General features: G+C 37.9%; 1 protein-coding gene across 1 annotated transcript; it reads right to left on the bottom strand.

Moving 5' to 3' along the window:
* Positions 1-302: 302 nt before the first annotated feature.
* Positions 303-27139, bottom strand: SUGT1 (SGT1 homolog, MIS12 kinetochore complex assembly cochaperone). The gene is made up of 13 exons (XM_055702234.1): positions 26961-27139; positions 26836-26881; positions 23096-23186; positions 22308-22377; positions 21881-21951; positions 17083-17136; positions 15318-15334; positions 14283-14317; positions 13577-13673; positions 12407-12514; positions 2496-2586; positions 1467-1648; positions 303-836 (listed from the first exon to the last, which is right to left on the bottom strand). The coding sequence occupies exons 1-13, from the start codon at positions 26987-26989 to the stop codon at positions 735-737; spliced, it is 993 nt and encodes a 330-aa protein (XP_055558209.1). The 5' UTR covers positions 26990-27139; the 3' UTR covers positions 303-734.

Genomic DNA, 27139 nt, shown 5'->3' with positions numbered 1-27139 from the left:
CAGACAGAGGACCCACTTTTCTCTCCAAATTTCCAGCCACAACTGACTCTCTCCCTCCCATCACTGACTGCAGTTCAACCTATCACCCAGGTGAAAGGACTCCAAAAGTGGAAATTTTGTGTCTGCATCAAGAAAAGCAATCTCATCCTCTTAAGTGAACGCACATTTTGCTCCTATACTTGCCAGCTTTTGGGTGTTTTTAAGCAGTGTATTCACATCCTTACTTACATGCTTTAAGTGATTCCCCCATCAAAAACCAAAATTACTAAAAAAGAAATGAAACAGCTTCTGTATAGGAAAAGTTATATTTACAGTTTTATTTAGCAGAGTTAAAGAGCAAACAATTTTAACACTGTTGTTGAAAAGTGTTTTTATCCAAAGTTGCCAAGATCTAATAAGTTATTGAACAGAAATATCGGGCGTAAGGCAATAATCCTGACCAGCCATTAGAGATCACCCTACCCCAAAGGGCAGAACTGATAAAGGTGGCAGAAAATTTAGAATGATTGACTCAGTTTCCAAAAATTAGACAGAGATAATGAAAATAGGGTTCCGCTCTTGAGTATACCTTTAACATCTGCAGATGGAGGAATTCCTAAAGCACACAAAATATAAAGACAATTCCTGTTTCCAAGGGAACATTCAGTGCTTTGTATCCAAGAATGCTATGTCCGTACACTGTGGTCAGTACATGGTAATAGCAACGTATAGTTGGTAAAAGATTAAAAACAGGATTAGAATTTTTTCCATTCCACGTCATCAGGAGGATTGACCTCTACCTTCCTTTTACCAACATCAGACCAGTTGGTGCTCAGAACTGTGCCTCCAGACTCCATCTGCAATATGAGAGAAAGCTTGTTTAGTGTGCTAGTGGAATTCTAGTAAAAGCCACATTTCTTACAGCAGATTAACAAATACTGAATAAACACTAAGGATTTAAGCTCCATGTAGTAGCAATTGCAGACAGGAATTCTGTGTACATATAGACTAAAATCTGACAAAGCCCTCATTCTGGAATTTTCAGCCCAACAGTATTTTTATCAGTACTGGACACAATGAGATGCTACTTCATTAACAAGAAGCGTTTGAAGGGTCAGTCACATTCTTGCCTATGAGGACTACAAATAAAAGGAACTAGATACAAACAATTAAGAGGAATTTGATCCTTTCACCCATGTGAAAGACCCAAATCTTCAAGCTCTATATGAGCCAAAACCTGTATTCCTTTGATAACACTGACTGAGACAGAGACCAGTGACAAAGCACAACCCTGGACATTCATTAGTGTACAGCATTGTAGCTTTCAGTGAGACTTGTTACACCAGTATTTCCAACAGAGCCACTGCCATTTGTTACAGGCCTAAACTTTTGGTAGCTAGAGGCTTCCCGAGTGATGCACAGTTTAGTAAATTGTGTCAGCGTGCAAAATTTACACACTTCTTCAGAAAAAAAGAACGAAAACTTACAAATGATTTGTTCATAGCACGTTTCACTTCATCTGTACCATCTGAATAAATCTGCTGGAAGAGTTTATTTAAAGCAGCATCTCCTTCTAACTTCTCATTCTTCTCCTCTTCTTTGATTTCAACTACCAGTTTGTCCCAGTTCCTTGTATAGTGAGAGGATGATGGATATAAGTGCTGGGTATCTGAAAACAGAAAGTGTTAACTAAGCATTTTCTCATGATTTTAGAGTAGCAGAGAACACACAGACACATATGTACCCAATGAATCAGAGTTTAGAATGGAACACGAATCCGAAAATGCAAATGGATTCCTCCTGACATAAGCAGTGCAGTAACAAAAATAAAGGAAACTAAGAAATGCTGGAGGCTACATTCAGTGGTTGCAAAAGTTTACTTTTAAGTAAACAGAGTTACATAATTTAGCTATCCAACAGAAAAAGAAAGTTGGACAACAGCAACACAGATAATTAAAGTCAAAATGAGGCGGGAGATATTGGCTGATGGTAAGAAAAAAATACCAGTAGCCTAGAGCCATAAGAAAATATGAGCTAAATTTAAAAAAAAAAAACTGAAATCAATTAATCAGGAAATTCAAACTCTCTCAAAAACAGACTGGTAATCTGTCTTGAAAAACTTCGACAGTATTGTTTTCCAAGAGAGATGGAATACTTACGCAAATAATAGCTCATTACTTAAGCAACAACAGAGGTGTAACAATGCACAGAACTGCAGAACTGCGACCAATACACACAGCCAAACAGATAAGCCCAGAGGAATGAATGAAAAGCATGTATCTTTAACAATCCATCAGATTTATGGAAGTTATGACTAAATTTAATATCTAAGTTTTAGTAATGCCCTGCAGGCTTTTTCCGTCAATTCTCAGCAGTAAAAACAAGACTATTAGGCTTTTCATTGTAAATATAAAGCTGTGATTTTATTAACAATTTCACAGAAAAATTATTATTAATAAGGGCAAGTGACTTAATACAAATAAACCATTTAATACTCAATAGTTCAGAAAACAAACCTGGTGTAAATTGCTTTAACTTAGGAGAATCTCCCTGTCCCTCCAGCTTCTCCCATCTTACAGCCTCTGGCTTCTTCATTTTTATCTCAACCTACAAAACATAGGACAAAGAACAAATTAATCCAGATGGCAAACAGTTCTGCCAAATAGTTTCAAAGTAGTTGGATCCTGTAGCAATAAAATACACACATTTGTTTTAAGAAACACGGTCTTTAATATGAAGCCTGTATTTTAGCAAAATTGACCTACCTTACAAGATGAAGTTACATGACTTCGAGTCATATGTCAATTAAGCTCTTCTGTGGCTGCATAGCTCCTGTATCAGACTTCTCCCCTTTTGTTTACTACCACTTAACATTCTTTTGCTTATTGTTACTTGATTCTTTTTGTAAATTATGGCATCCCAAAAGAAACAATTAGTCCCAATATTTCTACATTGCTGGGCACCGAGGTATTACCTTCCAAGCATCCCTTACTTGCCAGTCAGCTCAAATAATTAAATAGCACTTTTGAAGGACTAAAAAAATCCAACTTTAAATTTACACTTCATCCAACAAAAAAAAAAAATATTTGATCTGTAGTACACAAACCAGGGTAACACCCAGGGACTATGCAGATCTTCCCATTTGAGAAATTCAGAAGCTGTATTCATTTGGTTCAATGAACAAACACTGCTATGGAGAAAACTGTCTAGTATTCATTGACAAAACTGGCAATTAAAAATGGATATGGTTGCAATTATCACAGGAAAAACAAAATTAAGTGAAGTATGTCATGCCCTATTCGCAACTACACATATCTCTTTAGACAACCATATTGAAATGTTTTTTCATAATTAACCTTATCCTTTGGTTACAGGGTTACAAAGTTGCAAAACAAGGACTGTCTAAGGTCACTCCAAATGACAAACTCACTTAAGAAAACATCACAAAATTTATATGATGTATTAATTAACTGAAATCAGTACTTGTTAAACTTCAGCAGTTTCTTATTTGTGAACAGCTCAGCAGAAGAGTTCGTAGTTCCACTGAAAGCCACTATAACCTGGGGATCCCTGCAGACCCAAAAACAAAGGCACCACTGTGAAAGCTAACCCTAGAGATCCTAACAGCAAGCTCCTTGCCTAGCATCATGTTGATCGGAGATCTGAGCTTTATTTAATCCATTCTTCAAATGAGTCACTGGTAAGCAACAAGACTGAGATACCTTATAAAAACGAAGGAATTACCTTATTTAAGTTTAAAGCTTCCATGTTTGCAATCATGCTTCATTTTAAGACTCACCGTATTCAGTGCTGACTGCTGCTTCCCCCCTAACCCCTACGCCCCCCCCCCCTCCACCCGGGAAGCTACCATTTCCCTAGTCAAGTTTAAATACTTATTTTCCACCACTAACTTGTACGGAGAACAATAAAGTTTAAGACATGAGGTGCGGAATGCCCTTCAAAGCAGGGGAGTTTCAGTAAGTTTGTGAGTCTAATACCTGCATATCCTTAACTTCTCATTCCCCACGTCTGGTTGATTTCCAATGTTTTTAGCAACTTGAAAAGTCACAAATTAAGAGTATCAGGTTTTAAAATAGTGTCAGTATCAGTCACAAAACCAAAACTAATCATATAACATTAAAATACTGTATTACTCCAGTTGCTCAACCTACTGTCCCTAAAGGCAGCCTGTATTCCAGAGTTTAATACTACAATCTGTAAGGACACAGAGATTTCTGTTAAAACTATGCAGAAGCAGCATTCAGACTGTACCAATAATTAGTCTTCAGTAAAACGAAAGAAGTCAGCAAAGCCTCCTCCACTGGACTCTTATAAAAACACTTTGGAAACTACAATCTTAAAGTTTGTTTTTTAACACCCACACTCATAAATCTAATGCTTTGCAATTAGCTTGAGGAAGCAAAAAATGTTTGTACATCTACATAAGACAGACAAGTAGTTCCACAAGTGCCAGAACTAGCAGTGTGAGGGGTTTTTTCCCCCAATGGATTTGGATCTCATGAGTCAAACATTTAAGTTAATTAGCCACTTACAAAGGCATTAATTAATTACAAGTGAAACGTGAGTATTAATTTAAAACAACTTGTCTCTTCCTCTGCTTCCTATCTAACTTCACAACCGGAGGAAACTGTATTATCAATTCAGTTGCACATTTAAGTTGAAGAGGCCTTAATTTTAAGATTTTATACTCTGCTTATTAGCATATCCCCCATATGTTCTGTAAAAAAACCGAAACAAAACAACACAACCCACAATAAATGCCTGATACTAAGACTGCTCAAGCCTACACTTCTTCATTTTCTCTTCCGTTTGTTCCTTCACTGTCTCCTCTTACCCTTATACTTCAGGCTTTCCACCAATATCTTTCAGTATCTCAAAAACAGACTATTTCATCTACACCAAGAATGACCTCTAATGCAATATAATGCTTGGTGTGAGCTACTAAACATGAACTTTTTTCTTTTCAGAATACAATCCTCCTCAAAGAGCCCTTATAAAGACCTTCGGTTATTCATCAGAGTACTCTGCCCATGCATAAAAAGAAGGGGAAAAAAAGGCAGGTCTTTGCTTTTACTGCTCCAGTAATCTCCCTCTCCTTTTCTTCATCTGCTAGTTCTTATACTTTCCTCTATGAAACTGTCCCTAAGCCAGTACTACATAATAAACAACCCTAAGGAAAAGGAAATACTACAAACTCAATTCCCAGTGTAACATGCAGATTTCTTAAATCTAAACCCTGCCAAGCCAGAAGTACACACAGCTGAAGAATGAGCCAGAACGTATTTATGACATGATTAAACCTCTACCCCATCTACTCCATCCACTTCCACTGAAGTTACACATTAGGCAAAGTGGCAGGCATGAGCAAAACTAGAAAAATCATTAGCTTCACACCATTATATAACCACACTTTCCAAAAATATAAAGCTATAAAATTCTGCTTGTGAAGGCACATATTTCTCCAACTTGAGAGCTTTATTTGATCTACAGGGAAACAACTTGGTGAGTTCCAATTATACGCACGAATGGCAATAAATGCATTTTAACGAACATTTTAAAGCAGATACTAGTATCTGTCACACAGAAAAGTAACATACCAGTACAGACATTCGTGTCATCTAACACACAAGTACTGTTAGATTCTTCCTCTCCTTTGAAAAAAATTTCCAGTACTCAGGCAAGAGAAATACATCAACACTTTGCCAACTACTTTGATTTAACATTTGTATTTCATAAAACATATGCTTGTGTGCCTTGTGACAACCTAAGAATAAAAGACTGGGAAATTTAATTGCAAATTAAATGTTTCACATGCCACTCAAGGACAAGCCTAATTCCTCGGCCTGTCCTTGAAGCTCATGTCGTGCAGCCACCAGACAATCTTGGTAGCCCTCCACTACAACTTGCTCTACTACATCAGTGCCTTTCTTCCATTGGGGAGCCCAAATCTAGACACAATACTTCAAATCCATGAAAAGTTCTTACACAGAAATAGTCCACTTTCTCTTGAAATTTTTAAGTTCCTGATACTTTGGGGTCCAAGTGAGCAAAGCAAAAAGGGAAAGAAACATGGAATTTTGACAGAGCAAATCATCCACTGCTTGTGTGAAATACTCTCAAGGGAAATCCACCCTTCTGAGAAGAGGGTCAAAGGGAGGATTCAACGTCTAGAAGAAACCCTAGCTGCAATGGAAGGATACAGGCAAGTTTCTAATCACCGAATTTTCTAGTTTTTGAAGTAATCGACTTTTTAAAACCTACGAGAGATTGTTTGTTTGCAGCTTAATCCAAAAGCTAGCAATCACAAAAGATGCCAGAATTACTCTCAGAACCTATTCTAAACTATTTCATTGGTAGCCTAAGAACACAAAACCCCCTTACTTTAAGATGACTGGCATAAGAGAGCTTTTAATCTAGTTTTAAGAAAGAATTTCTCCCCTTATCTACAGATAAACACAACACTAGTTAGCTAACATCAATTTTCTAGGCTGAAGCTTGCTGTTAAAAAGCCCAAACCTCTAATGAACTAGATGTCACTTTAACTTACATTCTGGGACAAACATTGCCAGCTTAACTGAGAAACATTAAAAGGGAAAGAACTACCTCCCTAAAAGAAGATTCTGGTGTACACTGACAAGTTACAAGAATTTTTCCCTAATCTCTACTGCATTTTATATTTTACAGTCCATGCTTAGGAAAGTTCACTTACCACAGGCAAATGTGCATCAAGCTCTGATCAGATGGATGAAGGAAATCAGAACTGGCAGAGCTTAAGCAGTAGTTCAGCTGTTAATTTTAAGATACATCAAAAAATACCCTTTTAAATTCTGATGTTCTGATGTATCAAACACACAAAACCAAGAATTCAGGGTTTCCAATCAACTACTTATTTCCTGAACTACTGACTGCCTTGTCTATGTTGTAAATTTTGTTTATTATAGAGTTGTCATTTTGTATTCATCTTGTGCATTTTGTTACCCAAATTTAACCTTAGCGCAAAATAGCACTATCTTCTAAAAACGTATAACCTACTCAAACTTACCTCTAAGATCATATCACACACAGTTTTGGTATCACAGTTATTCAAAGACCTTTTATACATTGCTTATATTCTGAATTCCAAGATCTTTGGCCCATAACTTTAAACAAAATATACTGAGATGAAAATAACTCTACAGACTTATCACAAATGATAATTAAGAGATTTATTCTGTAGCAAATATGTTGCAACAGAAGGGATCTAGTGTGCACCTTTCAGTTTCTTTGCCAAATACATACTATGGAGAACTGAGTCCAATAATGTCCAGGTTTCCACCTCATGGACATTACATAGCAGCCACTTGTTAAAATTCTGAATTTTAAAGAAGGAGCTAGCAATACAGATCATTTAGGTATCCTAAAGCTCTCTGTCACTGCATCCTCCTATCCTATAGTAAACCATCACTATTCCAACAGTTCTTAAGTCCATCTTCTCTCAAGACAGACAAAACAAAACCCCTTATGCATAGTTTTCCTTTACGTATTTATATAAAACACGGGTACTGACTTACATGCTTGTTTAAAATACTGTTCTCAGAGCATTACCAAGTTTAAATCTGTCCCACACCCATCTGCATTCATAAAGAAAAAAAAAACCCCAGACTTATTTTGAGCTAAGTAAATATCATGCCAATCACTGGGAAGGTTTCTTTATGGTCTAGTCAGGAAATTGCTCCGACTAGCCCTTTTCAGAAAGTATCCAACTCTTATCTTAAATATCTTTTTATAATTTACAGAAAATGCTCAAGAATATATATGGGAGATATGAATCTGCATGAAAGTCTCACAAAGAAATTAAGAAAACATAACAGCAGGGAAGTCTGCATTCAAGTACCTGCAAGCAACATAATGAAAATATCCAAAGTGAGAAAGTATCTTTTAAGGATACAGTAAGAACTGACTTCAGTTAAATCTGTTCCTCTGTTTAACTATTTGTGTATATTTGCCTCTGAAAAGAGACACTGAGGACCGTCCAAGTGCGTGTGAAACAGTTTCACTCTTTGCCTTTTCTTTTACATTTAGCAACAGGCACTGATGTGCTTTTCTGGTACAGAGTATTTCAGAGTTTGCAAGGCTAAATGTTGGTTTGAGAGAAAAAACAAACATTCCACTGATGCACACTACCGTATTCTTGGCCAGAAGCTGCTGAGAGCATGCTTCTACCTCAGACATCTCTATTAAGTAACAAATGTCAACTGTACAAGAGGCTGAGGATTCCTAACACCTCCCCTGTTTGCAGCAAAACTTTGATCTCTAATTAAAGGACAGTTCTGTGGTAAAGAAACCACTTTTTCAAATGGCTCTAAATTGCTGCAAATCATTGCCTGCAAAAAGCCCAAACCACTAAAAACTAAAATCTTACAGTAATTGTCTCCAGACTATTTGTAGATGCAAGAGAAGAGGGGAATAAAAAGAGAAAGCACTAGCTCAAGTTTCTTTCAAGTTCATAAGCACACATGCTAAATGCACATACTCATCCTCACTCTCCTCTTGTGGTCTAACGAGAAGAAAACCCTGAGCATCACCTAAACCACAACAGAAGACCCAGAGAAATTGCTCACGTTGCACAAGTTTCCAACCTGTGGCAGTAACGTGGCAGAACATTCCCCTGGAATCCCCAATACACTAACTGGTAGACTGAACAGAAAAGGGAGAGGAAAGTGAGGCTAACTGTGCCTGAAGAACTGCTTCAGAACATTAGAAATGCTTACACTGTTTGTGTATTCTACTTTCCTGCCATATTTTCTGGACAGAAACAGATCAGCTAGTTTTATCTTAAACATACTGAGTCACTCATTTGAAGTTTTTATACCTTTTTCCTTTTACGAAGGGAGTACAATGATATTATGCACACTGTGCTACTGGGTAACTGCATGCTGGCAACTTCTAAAGAGCAAACTCGGTGCAGCCTTTACATTTTGGCTCCCTCTCCTGGAAAGAAGTAAAAAACCAAGTCGCACCACTAAAGGGTACCTTCCTCCTCTTAAATGCTGAATGCAACATGCAGTTTTCAGCTTGGCACAGTTTTTCTTCCACCTCACCGGACACCTGAGGATGACCAACAAAACACACAAAATCCTACCTGTTGTGTACAAAGTGATGCTACACACAAAGATCAGATTGCCTTCCATTTGTAAGACACAACTCTCGAATTTATACAGTGCTTTTTGGAGCTGCTGCTATTTTTTTCTCGATTAGATTACTACTGTCAGATACCTTTGACAGATGAGGAGTATAATCAATAACATCAGGTGATCTAGTTATCTAGTTACGATCAACCATGCTGTTCACGTACAAGGGAGTGCTATGCATATATACCAATTCCCTCAAGACAAGGACTCAATACAGTTGTATTCAGTATCCTCTCACATGAATGCTGGTTGAGGCCCTCGATCTCAGAATTATATGGCGAACAACATCAGGTAATTCTAAGTAACTCACAACTAAATTGTGAACAGGAACCATAATCAACTGAAAGCTGAATCTGCAAGTAACGATATCTATTAAACAGCAAATAAACTTTTGAATTAGGTAAAAAAACGGCTCCAAGCATGGCACTAGTACATACAGCCCCTACTAAAGGCAGTCAGTATCGTCTGTAAAACTGTTGACAGTTAGAGAACATACAATACTAGGATCCATAAAGAAATGACAATTTTATCCCAAAACTGGACTTCTTCTAGCTCACAGCTTGAAGTCAAAAGTATGCAGATCATGAACACTGATTTGCTTCTGCTCATACAGAAACCATTCAAATACCTCCAAACATTTACCTATGCTACCTCTATACCACTGCCACTTCTGTTCTTTTCTAAACAGGGACTCTGTATCATGGATTTATTGAAAGGTGTAATTTCTGTTTCACTGCTAGGAAAGAAACAATTCTTGAGGTATCAATTGCATTTTTCACCACTGTTAACATCCCTGAAAGAACCAATCCCAGAGTCTGTCTGCTTTTTGCAGTTATTTTAGAATCTGTAATTCTGCATATTCAGTTAAGGCCATTTTCTCCTCCTGAGTTCATATCTGTACCTTTATTCCTTTGCACTTGTCAAGTGAATTTGAATTTCAAGCAGTATTGAGAAATCCCTCTCCAGCTTCTCTTAGTTACAAAACCACGTGGGATTCTTCTACTGTCTGCCAGTTCTGTTGTTTCATCCCTTATCCTTTACATTTGTTAGTTTTATGAAGTTCATGGGAAACCCGAACTATCCACCACATAACCTGCCCATACACTCTACTGTGTCTCCTCATCTATTTCCTCACATAATTGGAAAAGAAAGACCAGACTCTTTGCTGTCTGTGTAGTGAAGACTACATGATGCTAATGGCAACGCAGCTCATGCATTCAAAGCAGCAATACAAACATAGCAATGTGAACACCTGAAGCTACTCTTAGCTGAAATTATTAATCCACAAGAACAGATCTGTTCCTAACCCATGAAAACACAATTTCTTCAGGAGTGTGTAGTGAAGATTTCCTGCAATTGGGAAGATAATGAGATTATGTCTTTCCTTCTGAGTCCTTACAAAAGGACTTCATGTAAGTGGTAGAAAATAATTTGTAGAGGGTTTGAGAAGTTCCAGGATAGTTTATTCGAAGTAATAAGTGCGCATTTTCCACACCGCTCCTAAGAACAAAGTACGTACATGAAACTTATGAAATCAGCATTTCTAGTATCCAAACACTAAGGCTGCACCATGACCTTAAAGTGCTTACTGTTTTTCAAAGTAAAATATTCTAAGCCTTTGAAGAAGTCTTCGCATGCTTAACATACACCTGCTTTTAAATTTTCTTCTTCAGCCAGACTCCATCTACTGGTCAGAACCAGAATTAGCTCGGGCATCATTTAAATTATATTTCTTCATTACGCCTTCACAAACGTCCTTACACTATTCTTTTCTGCAAAAAGAACATGTTGAAGCACTGACTTCTGCTGTTAGCACACTTACGTTCTCTATTATACCATTTCATCTCAAAAATATTCTCTTGCAATTATATAGGAAGAGTAACATGTGAAAATAAATACAAAATATATACGATTTGGACACTACCTGAACATAACTAAAGCTTTCACACCACTTTGGGGACCTCAATCCAAACCAGGTTCTAGACTACTAGAGATTATTTCAGAGATTAATGAAGGATAGAGATAGTAGCATAGAAAGACAAAGTCAAGTTCATTTCAACAGTGCTCAGTAACATGCAGATGCTTCATAGAAGTAATGGTGAACTTCAACAAATGAGAAGTATAACACAAGCTAGATAGGAACATAAAGCAAACAGGACCTCACTGTTACTCCTCTTGACAAGATCCATGCCCATTCCACTCAAATTTATACAAATGCTAATGGACTAACAGATTTTCTACATACTTTGAGCACTCTGCTTATCTCCCACAGCATAAGAGCTCACATGACTCAACCACATAACCTGCTCAGCTTCCTTAGTGCAAAGAGTGGAAAAACAAGACCAACTTTCTATGGCAATCCTCTCATGTCATCTCAAAGTCCCTCTTCCCTGAAATGTTGCAAGAACTATTACAGGTACCTTTCTGAGAAGGGAACAGGTAAAACGGAACATAAGAACGCAAAGGAATTTCCAAAAGCTCTGCAGAACCACTGCTGAAATACAAGGAAAGAATCAACAACACATTCCTGTTTCAGAGATTCAGGCCAGGCTCTATGGACACAGTATATGTCTGTCTGTGTGTTATATCAACAATATATGCTATGTCAGACCACAGACAGTTTCTCATTTTTCTATACCTGTAATAAAGGAGAAACAAAATGCTGAAACAAAAGCATTCTCTCTTACGCTACGTGATTCTCAAGTATCTTCAAGCAAGTACAATTTCCAGGAACAGCATAGAATACACTCTCTTGAAAAGCCAAGAGCAGTTAACCATATGGCTAACCTTTACCAGCAAGAGGTCATGAAAGGGTAAAGTATTATTTCAACACTGAAATCTTCAAAGTCTTGACTTACATTTCTTGGGCACAAACAGATAAAAACACCTCGTAAGGCAATATTGGCTCCTAAAAGCTTATTAGAAAGGTGTTCATACTTTCTTAATACCTGAATTTTAAGAGTGAAGACCAGTGTCTTCTTTCCACAGCAACAACTGAAAGCACCCTCAACATAACTGTCATTTGCACTTCAATAAGCACTATCATATTAGTATTTCTGATACTTGCACAAGTTTAGAAAGCCTCCCCACTGGCTGAAAGGCACCTTGAAGAAAAAGCATTTTTATAGGAAAAGCAAGACACTATGACAGTTGCAGAGAGACAAGACAATAAAGCAGAAATGTTTTCAACATCAGCAATAGTCAAAAGAAATAATTTATACTTTTAAGACGCTTACCTTTGTTGAAAGCACTTTAAATGTACTTTGCTCTGGCACTATAGAATGAAGAAGAACAAGCTTTAAGTTGTAGTCTTCACCTGATGGAAGTCTCACCGATGCATTCATCTGTTAACAGTTGAAAACACACCACTGGTCATCTTTGAGAGCAGTTTTGCATTTCCAAGTAAAGGACTGTCATTTGGCACCAAGATTAAGTGATTAATTTAATGACCCTTCACTGGGGCACTTAAAGCATCAGGCATCAGAATTTCAGATTATACCGTTACATTACTGCATTACTGAACAAGGTGTTTCTAAAATATACTAGAAAATGAACAGGAGATTTCAATTCTTAGCCAGCAACTACTCAAGAAGCCTATTATCTTGTCAGCTTTATCTGCGTTCTTTGGGGAAAGAATTATATGGCAAATAAAGCATCAACACGTTAATAATGGAACACGAAAACAATATGCAACTTCCCTTCTAATACATGCAAACTATGTGGGAAGCACTCACATAGTTTTAACAATTGAAAGGAGATAGTAACAACCAAGTAGTTCTGGTAGTTTGTGAAGTATCAGCTTAGTTGAGAATAAGAACCTAACTCTACAATATTCTCAGCTGTATTAAACATGAACATCAGGTACCACAAAAGGTATTACAATAAAGAGATTACTACACTTCCTTGAGACACACTTTGCCACCATCAGCAATTTCAGTGATGCCAAAAGCCAGAGAAACCCACCTACCCACATTCATTCTTTTTCTATAATTGTACTAAAGCAAGATATTACTCATTCACACCTATTTTTAGAAATAGGTCTGTCCATTCCATTGTCTCTGTCCATTCCTACTCCAGATGCATGCATACTGAAGTATTTGAAATCCAGATCATTTCTTCCCCCAGCCCTCCAAACACACAGGCAGCTGAAAACCAGGTGTTTGCATTGCCGCATGCACAGCATACCGCTGTGTATAAATCCTATGGACACTGCTGTGGCCACAAATCCCAATTCACTTGCTTGGGCATACACACATGTACAGCATAACTGTACATTAAAAAAAAAGCTCAGAAAGAAGACCACCTGTACCATTCTTTTCATGCTGCTGCAGCAGATAACATTTACTGTTTTAATTACTACATCTTAGGGAATCTAGGGATGCATATCAATAAGCAACACAAATCACCTCTTTCTCCAAGAACTGCACACTGACATCATCCTTCTGTGCATTCTTGATCATTATAGTCACAATTACTTGAGATTCTGTTTGGTACCAGTCATATCTTTAAAGAAAAAAAAAAAAAAAGAGGGTCAAGAGAGGGAAAACTAACTGCAAAGATATATACAGAAGAATACTAAAAGCTGGAACAGTACGTTGTGTAGTTTAATGGGGAGAAAAGATATACAAAATTAGATTTCCTCCCCTTCCTCTAGAAGAACAGTTGCATAATTGACAAGATACATAGTTAAAGAAAAAAAGAACCTTTTATTAATCAAGAAGCATACAATATTTAGGTCACTTTCTTAACCAATTCATAATACTGTTTGCCTTCTATAAATTAAACAGCACTTTTTAGCTTTTTAGTTCAGCATCTTAAAAATACCTCAGAAACGTTACCTACACTAGGCACAATGGGGCAGTCTTTGAATTAAGCTGAAGTCAGAATGCTTACACCATTTGCCCATTCTCCCAGTGAAACACAATCTCCTAGAAGTACAATTCAGCCTGAACAAAAGCAGTGACACTAAGAAACACTTTGCTTAAACTGCCATGTTTTTGAAGGCACCCAGAAAGAATTCCTACAGTCGTTATATTGCTTCTCCAATCCCCAAGTCAAAGAAAAGTTATGTCAATGGTTTTAATTCTCACAGTAAAGCTAAAGCAAACTTACTTGATCTTTGGTGGCAGAGGTTGCTGCTGTGTATTCTAGTTGAAGCACATTCCATTGGAAAAAAAGTTACATCAGTGTAAGTGAAAACATACCATGAAATACTTTTCAAAGACATAATTTTCATACTGATTGTTCCCCTTTTCTTGATTTTATGTATGAGCATTAGCTTACAGGTGAAGCTTTTCATCATCATCTTAGCCATTTACGCCAGATTAAAAAAGTTTAAATTTACATTAAATATGCCAGTCTGTAACTTGGAATTTATTGGCCAGACATTTTATAAATAGCATTAAGTTCAGCTTTAATTCATTTTCTTCCTGGATAAGAAATATACCTGAAAAACACAGTGGCTATGTTGCTGATCTAAAAAGTCATGAAGGAAGCTTGAAATATATCTAAGAACGCAAGGTGTAACTTTTTAAGCATAAGATTTGTCTTTATATACATCCACCATGTCTGCTGTGCACCTTCCTCCTCCACCCTATTCCTAAAATGCAAAAAACGGAAGTCCTGTGAAAAAAGGAGCAGAACATCCAATGCAAATTCCCATTTTTTTGTCTCAACATAGAAAAAGGGGTGTGAGTGTAAATTTCAACACTTCTTCTGAAGGCTTCCAATAAATAAAGCAAACTGAAAGCTGAACAAGTTACAGCAGAAAAAGTTTGCACAAATCACTTGCAAGCTACTGGGGGAAAAAGAAAGTTACTTTCAAACAGTCACAAGCAAGTTAGCATTGACAACATGAGCTGGTTAATTTGTAAATCAGGCAACAAATCGCAAGTTGGAAAGTTAAAATTTACTTCAGTGAGTGCACAAGAATTGCCAGATTTGTATGCCATTCCCAAGAGTTTTCAGGGTTTAAATTTTTCAGCCTTGGTCTCAAATAAAAGAACACGTTTAGAAGAAAAGTTAAATCCTTCAGAATTGCATGCAATAGAAAAGTTTATTTTTAAAGCCTGAAAGTCCTAAGAAGCCACTGAAGCCCAGCATAACAAAGAAATCAAGACCGTAAACATACTAAGGAAAACATCTTACCATTTCTGTCTGTGATGCTGCAGAAAGAAAAAAGTTGCTGTTTCAGAAAAAGACATATTGAACTTAAAAGGCACATACCCACTTGACCCTTCTTTACTGCAAACATTCTGCTTTTATTCCAGTCTCAACAGGAGAATTATTAATAACATGCCAGTTCTATCCCTAGTATTTTGCTTTTATGGCACTTTCATTAGACTTCAATCAGCAACTTGTGCAAAAGAACTGTAATGTAAAGCAAGTTCTGATTAACAGAAGGAACAAACTTTCCATTACTTTCACTTGCTTATCAGAAAACTACATAGACTTTTTTAATTTAAAGCAACATCATGGTAAACAAAAGTTTTAAAAAAATTACTTCCCAAAAGTCTGTACTAGGTTTATCATCCATCCATAGGAATAGCACAAAGTTCTCATCAAATCTGTATCTCAGACTAGGCAAACCCAGTTGGGGCATGAGATGGAAAGCTGGCAGAGAAATTCACTCATATATGATCTTAGATGTACTGTAATATTTGTAAATGTACTAAACTACTAAATGTACTAAATGTACTAAACTATAGCTCAGTATCTCTTTAAATATTTTCCCCTAAACTATTTCAGACTAAAGATGTTTGAAAAGAATTAAACTTTGCCTGTTTCTTTATAACACATACTGCTAAAAAGAGAGAAAGATTAACAAAAAAGAATATTAAGTTCTAATGAAGAAATCAGAGTTGTTTTATTGGGGTTTTTTTGCTAGTGTATCATAAGCATCAAGAAAATGGCTCAAAAAAGAAAAGACAGGGATGAATATTCAGGATAAAACAGGACAAGTGAGTTGAACCAGACAAAACACTGCAAAAAGTAATTATTACATCAGAGAAAAACGTGTATTATAACCTCTTTCCTCGAGAGGGCAGAGAAAGTTGTCACCCAAGATAACTCTATGCAAATAAGATCATGCATGCCAATCACTTATCCAATTTCTACAAATAAAAATAAACCTGGCAAATACGTATCACAAAGCAGAAATTTGTTCATTCCTACACAACACAAAAGTGTTCTCCTCTATCTGGTTTTTATTCAGCATGTTGATCCAAACTTGTTTTACTGCCCCATTCTCCAGTGTGCACCACAAAGAGGAGAAACAGTCATTGTTGAGGAAAAAACTACATCAGTTATTCTGTTATATCTCATCAAAAACCACATCCAGATTAAGCACTGTGGACGAGGTAGTTGCCAGGTCTGTAGGAAGGTACAGAAGGGAATTAAAGTCCCACTCACTGACTACCATGGGTAAGCAGCAATTAGCACCTAAAGTACTCTCCACAGGGACTCAAGAGTAAAATCCCCGTTTCCACCTCTTCCCAACATTATATTCTGTAAGACTTGAAAACTTCTTTTGATGTTGTTTTTATAAAGCAAGCAGAAGTAGACATAGAAAAAAGCTTAAAATTGACAAGTTTCCACAGCTGAAATTTATTAGCAGTTGTGTATGAAGACAACTTAAAATTAATTATGAATTGTCTGAACTTTAAATAGGCACTCCCCTGTCACAGCCAATTATTACATTAAAACCCTAATATTAATGTTCCTCAATCTGAAGTATAAACGTGTTCAGGATGTGTACTGTGAGAGAAACAAGAGACAGAACAAAAGAATTATTTTTTTTTTAATCAGTTTTTCCTAAGTAAGAGGTAAGCTGTAAATCTTTGAAAAACATGACACAGCTTCAAAGCACTGGGTATATCAAATTCCTTATCAAGTAAACGTGTTTTTTTCTTACCGTTTAGTGTTTCTTCACATCTTTTAATCCAAATAGAAAAGGTATCATCTACATCTAGAAGAGATCAAACACAGTAACATTAAAACTCTTCAAGTACTACACATATTGTATCAATTTACTAAAAAAGGTATTATTTCCTATTATCTTCTTGTAACCTCTGTCATTCCAGTTAAGCTTTAAGTATTTTTATACAATGCTACTATTTAACTCTATTATATTTAATTAACTTCGAATTAATTTGTAGGACACCAGATTTTACCTGAACTGACCCAAATATGCTATTGCTTTCCAGTCTGGTCAACCCCTATATAACTGTTCAAAAAGCAAGTATAGTTTTACACATTTTCCCATTATTCTTAAAATTATTTTTTCAAACAGTCACAGACTTCCTCTCCAGAGAAATATCAGAAGAGACTGTCTGTTCCAAGGACAACCCAAAGCTGCACTTAGTTTTCACAAATATCAAGCATTTTCTCCTGGTGGTTTCACACAAACTTTACAAACACACCTGAAGTTTCAGGGATGTAGAAACACACAGGTGCCAATTCCATCCTATGAATCCAAATCACAGAAAAGTTTAGTAAAGACCTTGATATTCTATCTGGGGAGCTTGCTTCCCAGAAATTAATTCACTGGAAAATAGCTCAAAGGTAGCAGTGTAAAACCAGAGGAATCACCTTATTTCAATAAAATTCCCAGAAATATCTTTCACAGTCAGGAAAGCAATGAAGTGGCAACGTTACCGATCAACTACTAAAAACACCTTGACTTTTTATCTTTTTGCAATAGAGAGTATTCACACTGAGGGAGTTCATGCAGCCAGCTACCCAGCAGAAGGCTTGAAGAGGCCTGACAGAAGAGTTCCCAGCAGACACACATGTAACACCAAATGTGACTCCACTGAAGTTATGCAAAGTACGGATCTCAACCACTTCAAATATAAAATGTACATAAATATTAAGGTGCACCTTCAGTCTTGAAATTGCTCCCCCACTCCTCAATCCACTTCCTCTTACCTTTTCTTCTGCTAGCCCCACCAGTCATCTTAAAAGTTATATAAATTTTAAGCTACACAACATTTAGTAATATCTCAGTTGTTGTTAGGAAGAGATAAAAATGCAAATAATAATATGGCTGTCTTGATATTACAATACAATCAGTCACTGACTGCTGCCATCTTTTCTATATTCCCATCAAACCCTAGAAAGAAGATACACATTTTCAGAGGGTTCTGCTAGACTATCTAAGGGGCTGTCTTCGATTACCTAATGCATACTTAAGGGATTAAAATGACTGACCGCAAATTGTCCTCAGAAGTACATGAGGAAAGGAAGCAAGGCAAAGGATCCAAGATGCAGTAAAGTTCTGATCAGGCAAGAAAGTCCTTTACTAAAAGGGTGGTCAAACACTGGAGCAGGTTGGCCAAAGAGGCTGTAGAATCTTAAAGTCTTAGAGATACTTGGAAGTCAACAGTAGAAGGACTCGAGCAAACACATGAAAGTTCAAAGTTAATACTGCTTTTGGCCAGGGCATGGAATTAAACAAGCTCCAGAGCTTCACTGCAACCTAAATTAATCTATAACTTTAAAACTTAGCACCCATACCCTAAAAAGACTTTCAAGTTTTGCAGCTAGGAACAAAAATTATTTATCAAAAGTGAAATTAAATGAAGTAGGTTCAGGAGTTTAAGAAAAGAGAAACTGAATCAACTCTTTACTTATCTAGCCTCTGACTTTCAGCAGCAGACAAGCAATTCTCTTTTCAACTACAGCCTATGACAGGACCACTATGCAACACAAACTTTAAAAGACAGGTCCGGTGTTATCTTCCCTATTTTTCTAGAAGGTCCCCCTAACCAACCACTGCCTCCTTCCCTGTATCCCTGCACTTTTGATAACTTGAGACAAAGGACTTTTTTTCGTGTGTGTGCTCTACAATTGCATTATCCTCCCAAGGAACTTGCCAACAACTGCTATTAATAACTTTCTCATTCAGAAAACTTAACTGGGTTGCCACTTGCTGAAAAACTAATTCTTAGAATACAAGAAAAGTACCTACTAAGATGTTTAAAAAGTTGACACATTCCACCTTTCATAAATTCATTAGGTGGTCACAGAAAAAAACAAGAAAATTTGAGTGTAATTGTCCTAAACCCACATAAGACAGTGAAGAGTAACAGATCACAATGCTGCTTCAATCTAAGGCAAATTAATAAACTCAGAAAATCCACATGTCTAGTCTCACAGTTGAGTGAAAGGAATCTTACTCCTAATGTTATTTTAGAAAATAAAGAAACATTGCTCATTCAACAATTCATCATGTCAAGTCCTATTTAGATATCCCTGTAGGTGGGTAATGGGAAGCTTGCTGTGGTATCCTGGGCCTGTCAGTCCTACCAGTAACGAGCACAAGTAGCAAGCTCATCGTTGTTAGCATTCCAGGTTAAGATTTAAAAGAGCCCTTACATCAGCAAGGAACAGAAATGTGTACTGGTGTACTTCTGCCCCTTGTGTGGCAAAGAAACCAGCCTTGCCAGCAAAGAATTCCCCACCACAGCAATTCTCTCTGAAGCAACAACAGCTAGTGTCTTGTCTCTTTACCACTTGCTTAGCAGTATGTGGCAATTATTCTCTCTAAGCTTTGTTCATTCTGCACTAGCTGCGTTTAACTGGAAGTTAACTGTTCTGCCAAAATGCTTATGCTCACAGTTGTTTTCACCTGGGATCCATCAAACACTCCACAGAACAGAAAATTCTGTTACTGATATAAACTTGCCAGCAAATTAGGTAATATATGGAAAAGCATCAACTAAAAATCTGTATTTTAATAAAGGCCTTCAGGGGACTCATCTCACAGCGGGTCACAGAATTTTGTAACGAGATACAGGAAGCAGAGCAGAAGCTATCTTCAGGTGAGAGAGTAATCAGGAAGGACCAGGACACTTCAGAAACTCTTCAACTTGGGCAAGCAGCAAAAAAATGGCAAATTAAATTCCAACAGGTAGAAGTCAAGCAATCAACACAGGAAAACGTTGTGTTGTATTTCAGGAATACTGAATTAGCTAAGGGGATCCTGGTATTCACTGACTTATCCAAAAAGATATCTGCAGCTTGTTGTGCTGTTGCACCCTACAACATAAGTAGAATCTGAGATTAAACAGAATGAAAAAAAACCCACCAACCCAGAAGTGATGTTCTGGCCTGAGGAGATTTTGTGTATCATCCGTATTTTGAACAGCTGCAACTGACAAACTATAAAGGTGACAAAATCCATGCATGTGAAAAGCCTTAAACTGATAGTGGTTGCTTGGTGTGGGGCAAGAACATGAATAAATATAGATTAATCATTCAATTAAATTCAGGAACGATGAGTTTGGAGATGTATGAAGAGCTGTAAGGAAAGCTACAGAAGCCACCAGAAGGAATCACTTCCTTTCAAGGTAAGATACTAAATAGAGAACTTGGTTAGACTGCAAAGACACACTTGTCTTTCTAGTGCACAAACCACTGGAGACTACCTAATTATCCAAACCACCACAACTGAAAGAACTTTAGGAAATTTCTTCTATTTTAACTCCTATTCCAGAACAGCCAAAGCTGGCAACAGTTGCTGCATTTCCACCGCATCCCCCTTCCACTATTGCTAGCACTGCTGGCTTCAGCACTCAGACCCTTCACTGAGCCATTTCAACACACTAATCCAGGGGAAAAACACTTTAAAAAAATTATAACTTTCTGCAGATTTACTGCACTGAAAGAAGAGGCTAAGCAAGCACAAGAGTAGGAGGGAGTATGATCGCTTGGCAGCAAGAACAAGCTAGCTTACACTCCCATGAAACTCCAGTTTTAGATCAGAGGATCAGATCACTTATTTGGGAAAGGCGAAGTAATCCAATTTTTGTTAAACCTTCAGGTCCCAGCCACTGTCACAGATAAGACAACATAGTGGAAAGATCTGAGACCATGACAATGCTTATCATATTAGAACGCTTTGCTCTGTGTAACCTTTTCAAGGTGCTTTTCCTACCATTTTCTTCTGCTGCTGGGAAGGAAGGGAACGTAATAAGGAGAGGGTTTTATTTAAAATGGGGGATAGGAGGGAAGAGAAAGGAGTCACAACCATCTTGCAATTGCTTTGTTTTATGCTTCCCCACGTCTTCTACCAAAGCTTTCTGTATTAAACTACTCCTTTCCTGCTTCTAGAATAAAGTCAGGTTTTGAAAAAGCTCCAATTCTCCCCAAACTAAGAAGTGCTCAAGTCCAGCCAGGAAGCCAACGCTTTAAGGTTAAAAAAAGAGATATAAATATGCTTCTGTAATTAAGTGGTATGTAATGTGAGGCAATCATTCATTTTGATAGTTTGAATACCCAGTAAGTTGCATGTCCTTTCTAAAGGCTGACCTATCAAACCATTCAAGAAATTCCAGCTACGTATAAGGAGCCTGTCCTGTTCAGAAACTTTTCTACAACACTTCATATGCCACACCATTGCCACCATTTATTTGTAGGACCTCCAGGAAGTAGGAAAACACTCCCAATTTTACAAAGAAAAAAAAAAAAAAAAGATTCATATCCTACTTTGCTAAGAAGTTTGATACACATTTTTAAGCAGTTTTACACTTCTATGCAACGACTGCACAAACCTTCCAAAATCCAGGCATATGAAGTCAGGTACCTAGTTAATTAGCCTTTAAAAAAATAAATAAAAATCCCTGGTCTTCACTTTCAGCTAACACATTAGAAAAGATTTTTCTCATTAGCAAAGGAGCACCGTGCTCAGAAGAAATTGTAATACTTACTGTCCAGCCTCTGTCCCTCTCTGAAAGACTCTACGGCAGATGCATAGTTTTTGATATGATATTCACCTAACCTGGCATGAACAAAGAAAACCACAAGGAAACAGTAGTTACTTCCCAGTCTAATCCACATTCTGAAGATCACAACATTCTTATATCACAACATACTGTATTGGTTAAAATTACATATGGAAGAATTTAAATCACTTATGAGGTGTGTCTTTGAAATGGCTAGGATGTTTAAGATAATGACTCTAAACCAAACTGCTTCTTATAACCACAGCTTTATTATGGATGGGTTACGAGCAGCATTGCACTAAATTTATTCATTCATGGTGTTGCAGAAAGCTTGTACAGAGCCATAATCCAAATACTAGTATTGCCCTACAGATTATCACAATATTCTCAAAGTACAATATATGATACATACCCTTTTCTAAGGAGTGCTACAGCATTATTTGGGTTCAGTTCTAGGGACTTCTTTGCATCTGCAACAGCATCTGTTGGAAGTCAGTATAAACGTGAGGAACATAATAATGTTATAAAAAGCAGTGAACTCTGAGTCTTTCAGTAGTGAAAATTTTTTAAGGTTATGTTAGCCTTCTTAGCTTGCACACAGATCACATCATTTGAATTAAATCTAGCCACAACTGCTATGGATGAATCCTTCATTCAGCTGCAGAGCTCTATGTTAAGATGTAGCATGACTTTCATTTAGTCAGATCCTCCACCTAGATCTGAAGCATGAGTCTGTTTGGTTTTTACTGGAAGGAAAAAAATAGACCAAATCTTAAGTTTTTCAGTTAATCTTTTTCCCAGGCATTATTCAGTTATCACACTCCTATCATATCAGGATTGTCTCAACCAAAAACTTAAGGATGGAAGATGCTTACAACACAAGGCTTCAAATCTGCCTAAGAATTCTACTTAAAAAAAGCTGCCAAGATAATCCTAGGCTAAAATCATATGGAAAGCTGGGACTGCAGAATACCCAATTCATGGGAAGTTTTGCAGAAACAACAAAACCAAAAAAAAATCAAAGAAAACCATAAAATTATGCACTAACTGCAAAAGAAGCATAGTAAGTTACAGATAACACTTTCTCTTATTACTGTATTTGGCTTCAGATTGAAGACATCTTCTGCAAAGAACATGTTATAACACATATGCATTAACATCCTTGCTAAGAGGATTCTCAGTGTTGTCTGAAGACGTTACCAGCATATTTCTGTAGAAGAATATGAGCATAAGCTCGTTGACAATAACATTCAGCATCATCTGGATTCTTTTCCAAAGCCGTTGTCAGTTCCTGTAAAGACACACAAGAAAACCCCATGAAATGGCACCTTGGAAGTCCCCATAAAAACACAATACCAAATTGTCGATTAAGGGACATTTCAGAAGAAAATATACTAACTGGCATGACTGTTTACCTGTTGCTCAGTTCTCATCCACAAAGCTTAAACATCAGAGCTTGAAGTGCAAGGAACTTGCCAATTATATCAGATTCAAGCAGACTGTTTCTTACTGAGAAGAAACATGACTTTCAAATACCTTAAACATGAACTCCACTGCGTAGATGATCTTCTAAATTCCAAAGACCTTCCTACAATTTTCAGTGTTATTTGTACACAGGTCTGCTGGATTTGAGGAAGCACTGCAGTATTAGGAATTTTTAAGTCAACATGTAGTATGCCAAAACACTTGCGTGGGGATAACGTGCTCAAAGCATTGTAACACATGATGAAATACCACGTTACATGACATTATCGAGCGTAAGACGTTCCAATTTATGCTGAGCACAAAAGCAGAATAAAAAGACTCCTGTGAGCCCTGTGCTCCATAAAATAATTGTTGTACAATGGGTGTAAGCATAAAGTAGTCCCTTATTAGGGGAATCATTTGGTATACAGATTGAAATAATTATATTATGCTCTCTACAAGAAAAGTTTATGACTTTCACACAACAGAATAAAATCACAATGACTTGATGCATATACCTGGAAAGAACATCTCCAATTCTCTTACTAGTAAGAGAAATTCTTCTCTTTGCTAGAAGACAGTAAGTCTTCCAAAGCCACTACAGTGCATTGTTACAGTACAGTAACTCCATTTGCCAAGTTGACTTCTACTCAGAATCTAACAAGCATAAATGTAGCTAAGATACAGGCTTTAAACCTGCATAAATAGTAGCAGACCACAGCTGCCAAAACTCTGTCCCACCAAGCCAGAGAAAAAAGAAGAGCTGAAGGACTTACCTTAGTTTTAATTTAGATCAGTGTCTTGTTCTGTTTCCCAGATGTCACACAAAATGTTTATGCTAAATAGGAGTTAAGTGTCCACAACCGTTTCTCTTAGCAGTAGCGTAAGTTCTTAACCAGTGTAAGATATGCAAATCTATATATAGGTACAGCATATAAATCTAAAACCTTGGGGGTCTCTGAAGAAAGCAGCAGGCAAGACAACTGTAACTTGATCTAATTGTACCGATGCCCTCCTAAGATTTAAGGTCATTCAAAAGCAGTTGTCATTAGGGAAATACTCATGGCTATAGGTATTCCACATGTGAGGGACACTGAAGCAACGCACATATTAAAATTGGTTCATACTATGCTGACAGGTGAAGTTCAGTTTTTGACCCTCAAAACCAAGTGGGGTCTGACTCTGACGTTGAACTTGCAGGCACTTCACAACCAGTCACTTCTCTAACAGATCACCTCTCACTCCAAACATTCTTTCCTCTGATTTACGCTGATGACAGAAGCACCAGTTAGAACAAGCACACAACATGTGAATGGATTCTCCTACGGAACTAGCCCTCACCCCAGGAAAGCAAGGAAAACCAAACCCAAACATTTTCAATAGTGTGAAACTCATCTCTGTTGGTTTTTTGATCAGCAAGTCATCACATCTCATTCAGCCACACACACATGAATAAAGCTACTCCTTTAACACAGATATTTGAGAAGACAGCCAAGTAATACTCAACTAACACCAAGAACTCCAGATTATGGACATCAGCAACAGTTTACTTGGAACAAGCTTAGACTTTGTCCTCACAAACACTCAGGTATGTGTTTTCTACATACTTTAACCCTGCAGGCCCTTACCATGCCACCAAGTTGCAAATCTATTTCTAAATCCATTGGGAAGTTTCAGGACCCTCTGTGCTAATAAGAGTTTGTATGTAATAAAGGTGCTTTTGGTCTCCACACAGTAACCTACTTTTCCAACTTAAAATAACCTAAAAGTAATTAAAAGAGTTCACAGCTTAATCGTGCAGACAGTATTTAAAGATAGATGATGATCTTTCGGTTGTATCAGATCCAGGTGCAGAAAGCCGAAGCATGCCCTCCAGGAGTTAAAGAAATCAAAAGTCCTGAGGACACAGCATGTAAGTGCCAAGCCAACTGGGCAGAAGTCTAGTCAGGTGTGGAAGCATTACACAGCACAATTTATGTAGTATCATGTCCCAGATTAGAAATATTGAGCATGTGAGTTATAAAGGCAACACGTAAGAACATGCAAACATAGTATACTACCTGCAGTTCCAAGTCTCTAAGGCAGCTAAATGCTACACTGAACTATGGACTTACCAGTTCAGAGATTATCAAGTACAATCTGCCTATTCAATCAAGTACTTTTAAAAAAGGCTGCAACAATGACACCACGATCACTGTATCGGATACTAACACCTATAGAATGTGTTACACACTGTTTTGAAGCCCTGAATGTACAAAGAACTGAAATATAAAACAGAAAAGCAAAGCAACTATGTTATTCCAGAAAAAAAAAAAAAAGCATATACTGGCAGCGTTCTTTAATACTTCCAAAGACTTTTTGGCATTGGGTTTTTCTGGTTTGTTTGTTGGTGGTTCACCCCTCAAGGTGAAACTACTGTTTTTTTTTTTTAATATCTTACATTAGTTGTACTATGCCAAAAGTATTTGGTTATTCCAAACAGCTTTTTAGATGTCATTTAGCTTCTGAAAAAGTTTTACAAGCTACAGCCTAAACCCCAAAGAACTGTAAGATTTAGCTTCACCATTTTCTTTATGGAAGGATAATTCAGTTCCATTTCATGCTTTTGCCACCTACCCTATTGAAGCAGAACCAACCATTTACATCCTCTTCCTATGCAAGTATGTTAAATAGAAATACTTGTCCTCCCTCCAGTTCTATCTTCTCATTAACCATCTGTTTTAAGTAAAAATAACCTTTGAAAGCACATAAACACGTGTTAATGGGTAAACCCATAGACTCATAGAACAGGCCAGGTTGGAAGGGACACCAAAAGATCATCACATCCAACTTTTTGTGGCAAAGGGAGCCCAGATGAAATTATCTAACACCCTGTCCAGTCACGTCCTGAAAACCTCCATTGATGAGGATCTTACAACGTCCATGGGGAGGTTGACCCAGTGGATGATCACTCTCACTGTAAAATATTTTTTGCATTTAGACGAAATGCAAATCAGTTCTGGGCCCCACAAAATATCAAAAGAATAAAAAAATAGATCAGGGCAGAATAAAAACTAATAAAGATCTGAGTACATTTCTTCAACAAGCTTGGGGTTTTTTTAAGCACAACTTAGTTATTTGAACCATCATCTACCTACATAAAAGACAAAGCCGATGTGGTTTTGGTTTGGTGTTTGGTGTTTTGTTTTGTTTTCCTTCTTAGCAGCACAGGTAGCACAAGTACGCCGACAGAACCGCGCTGAACTCCTCGGCAGCCGGACCTCACATGACAGAGGGAAAACTCCGCAAGGCCTCGCTCGCAGCGAGGGCAACCGCACGGCGCTTCAGCTGCTCCCCTCGCCCCCGAGAGCGGCACGGCTCGGCTGGGCACTGCACGCTGCGCGCCCCGCTCCCCCCAGCGCCCCGGACTCGGCAGGCCGGCGAGCTTCAACCGCCCGAGGGGCGAGGCCCGCCGCCGCCCCGCGCCCGGCCCTCACCTGCGCCGCTGCCCCCGGGTCCCGGTCGATGTCCCCGTCGGAGAGCCTGTCGAGGAAACACAACGGCGTAAGAGGGCGAGGCGGGGGCGGGCGGAAGGGGCGCGGGGCGGGGAGGGGGGGCTCACCGTGGAGGGGCCGCTCCCGCCGCCGCCATGCCTCCCGCCGTCCCCAGGAAACTTCTGGAGCCGCTGAGGCACCCGCGCAACGAACCCCAAGGCCGCAGCCGCGCAAGGGCCGACGGGATGCGGAGGAGCCGACCGGCCCCGCAAGCTCCTCCCGCGCCTCTCCGGGCGAGGCGGGGCGG

This window comes from Falco cherrug, chromosome 2 (genome assembly GCF_023634085.1).
Source record: "Falco cherrug isolate bFalChe1 chromosome 2, bFalChe1.pri, whole genome shotgun sequence".
Classification (NCBI taxonomy): Eukaryota; Metazoa; Chordata; class Aves; order Falconiformes; family Falconidae; genus Falco; species Falco cherrug.
This window is presented reverse-complemented; position numbering and strand designations above follow the sequence as displayed.

Coding starts and splice junctions, on each gene's coding strand:
- SUGT1 (XM_055702234.1), bottom strand. CDS start 26,989: ATGGCGGCGGCGGGAGCGGCCCCTCCACG. Junction 23,187..26,835: donor ACCCGGGGGCAGCGGCGCAG/GTGAGGGCCGGG, acceptor GTGTCTTTACAG/GAACTGACAACGGCTTTGGA. Junction 12,515..13,576: donor TGCAGTTCTTGGAGAAAGAG/GTGATTTGTGTT, acceptor AACTGTTAACAG/ATGAATGCATCGGTGAGACT.